This window comes from Cotesia typhae, unplaced genomic scaffold, assembly GCF_013202065.1.
Source record: "Cotesia typhae breed Kobodo isofemale line unplaced genomic scaffold, CoteBio_Ctyphae scaffold_70, whole genome shotgun sequence".
In the NCBI taxonomy this organism is placed as follows: domain Eukaryota; kingdom Metazoa; phylum Arthropoda; class Insecta; order Hymenoptera; family Braconidae; genus Cotesia; species Cotesia typhae.
Genome location: NW_027423780.1, coordinates 2,641,639 through 2,644,370, shown reverse-complemented (window position 1 = coordinate 2,644,370; position 2,732 = coordinate 2,641,639). Strand labels below are relative to the sequence as shown.

Sequence of the window (2,732 nt, the reverse complement as noted above, 5' to 3'; positions counted from 1 at the left end):
CAGGTCCAAAGGTGCAAAATAATTATTTATATTATTAATTAATTAAAATCCGTTTTATGCGCAAAATAGCTATCATTCCTAATAGAAAAAAGAATGAGCAATTTTTTGGCGCCTATTACGATAAAAATAAATTCTCACAATCAGAGATAATTGGAAATTAATTTTTGATTTTTTAATTACGATTAATTAATTAAGGACGTGGCTAAAGGTACGGCAACTGGGAGATACGGATCCGTTCACATACGGCTCCGTACGCATACGGACAACCTTAAAGACCCGGGGAAATTCAAATTTTTAAGTCGTACGCATACGGAGACGTACACAAACGGACTCGTATTTAAACGGAGCCGCGTATATACGGAGTGTTATACATACGGACTTGAAAAATTACGTGCCCGGGAAATTTAAATTTTTTCAAGTCGTACGCATACGGAGTCGTATGCATACGGAGCCGTATAATTACGGCGTTATTTTTGTAAACTTATCAGAGTTTCAGTTTTGTATGTACGACTCCGTGTTTATACGGAGATTTACGAATTTTTGTTGGTTTAGGCTGTGGAATGCTACGTATTCCATAATTCATATATTTCTATAGAGTAGTATATAGTACTCTATAATTTAGGTAATACTACATGCATCGACAGGCTTAATAAAATTATGATTGCTTTTAGTTTCTGTCACATTACGATGTAAACTTCTCAGTAATTTGCAGTGTGTGTATGCCTTAATTTTTTTGGTTCTGAGAATATGCATTATACCCCCTCTCGCTCTGATCTACCTGTTCGAGCTTGTTCGTGGATTGGTGATTCCTTGTGAAAATCAGTATTCTTCGGTACCTGTTATTTTATTGTGAAGTACAGTGACTGTTGGCATTAAACCGATTCAAAGTATATCATTGCACTTTTAAGTTTTAAAGTAATTATCGTACAATTTTATTGTAATAAACATGATACTTTTTAATTTATTCATTTCAACTAATCTAATCTAAGGTTATTACTTACAGATGAGTTTATTCCTGGGTAAAGAGTTTAACTCAAAAGTGGAATTTGAAGAGGCTTGTAAACAATACCAGCTCGAAACTGGGCGAAAATTTGCCTTTTCATCCAATTATGTTGACACGCGTCATTTAAAAAAAACAATCAATTCTAAACTTGAGATTTATCATTGTGTTGCTAGGTGTATTCATCATGGAGCTCCTAAGGAATTGAAAAAAAAAGTAAAAGAGTAAGTATTCACCTTTTACCAGCTTGCGTTGGTTACTTCAAGATGTTAATTTTTGTCTTTATTTACTTTTGAAGGCCTATCGTCAGGACCAATTGTCCAGCATATTTTAGGATGAACATTCATAATAATGAAACGCTGAGAATTTATCAATGGAATGAAGAGCACAATTGTGAGACCATGCCTGCTTCTATTGCCTCTTCATCCAGCGTTTCACAACAACAGAAACAACAACAACTAGTGAGCAAAACAATGCCAGCAAAGAATTGTCAGCAAAAACGTTCTCATGAGCCAGATTCATCGAGTGGCGATGAATTCGCGAATTCACCGTCACAGTCAACGTCCCGTTCCAGATGTCCGTCAAAAAGAAGCGACTCCCTCTGTCTCCTATCGTAGTGCCTCAAAAACATGCCAACCTGCCATTTAATTCGGAGGAAAATACAGATGAAGATATTTCCGAGAAAGATGATGACGGAACATCTGTTCAGTCTCCACCTTTCTCTCCTTTATCTTCACCTGTAAAACAACCCGATGGAAATAATGCAGACGCGACGTACAGTCTCTCAGAAAATTCTATCGTCTTTGATGAAAATTTACCTGTTATAGCAGAGGATGAAAACAACGAAATCCTGCAAGTACTTCTAGGAGGCTACTTTAAAGTTTCAACACCTGAAGATTCACTAGTTGAATAAGATGATGTGTTATCAATATTAAAATATTTAGAGCTTTTTTATATCTTTAATTTCCATAAATCTGTTTTTTTCAATACTGTCATGAATAATAAAAATATTCAATCATATTATAATTTCAATATTTCTTCATTAATTTATAATGATTTTTAGTTTTATTCTAACAATAAATTCAAAATTGTCTTGTATCTTCAATTATTTCTACCATTAAATGAAAAGAAATAATTCTAACCGACTCGAGAATTAATTAAAGTAAAGTACCCAGTACTTGAACAGTTTTAAAAATGGTCCTAGTACTTGAACAGTTTGGAAATTCTTGTATTATTAAAAAACTCCAGCCGTAAACATTAATATTTAATGTATATTAAGATCTTCAAATCTTAGTTAATGATACAAGAAATATTTTTTAATGTTAAAGCTAAATTATTACAGGATTTTATTGATGACTGCGTTAAATTAATTTATTGAATAGATTTTTAGCGGCGTACAGTCGTTAGCTCTTTTTACTAGTTTATCTAACTAGATTATTTAATTATTATTAAAATTACGTTAGCCCGATACCTTCAGGCATAAACAATTTATTTCAATTATTATTTTTTGAGTTTGTCATTTTTATAATTTTAACTGAAAAAATAATTCGGACGGCCCAGACCAGGAGTCGAACCTGGATCTTTTGGTTAGAGCCTTTGGCGCGTAGGACCCAAAAGTTGAACGAGACAGCGCCGTATGTTCAAGTATACCGTCTCTCATTTTTACATTGCTGTAGTACTTGAACAGTCTAACTCTATGTTAAACAAATATTTTAAAATGTTTTAAAAAATA

The 2,732-nt window shown here is 33.1% G+C and overlaps 1 protein-coding gene across 1 annotated transcript; it reads left to right on the top strand.

Moving 5' to 3' along the window:
- Nucleotides 1-276: 276 nt before the first annotated feature.
- LOC141537207 (uncharacterized) lies at nucleotides 277-1,913 on the top strand. The gene is made up of 3 exons (XM_074258053.1): nucleotides 277-1,224; nucleotides 1,299-1,603; nucleotides 1,666-1,913. Exons 1-3 carry the CDS (start codon nucleotides 1,004-1,006, stop codon nucleotides 1,911-1,913), a joined length of 774 nt encoding a protein of 257 aa, XP_074114154.1. The 5' UTR covers nucleotides 277-1,003.
- Nucleotides 1,914-2,732: the final 819 nt, after the last annotated feature.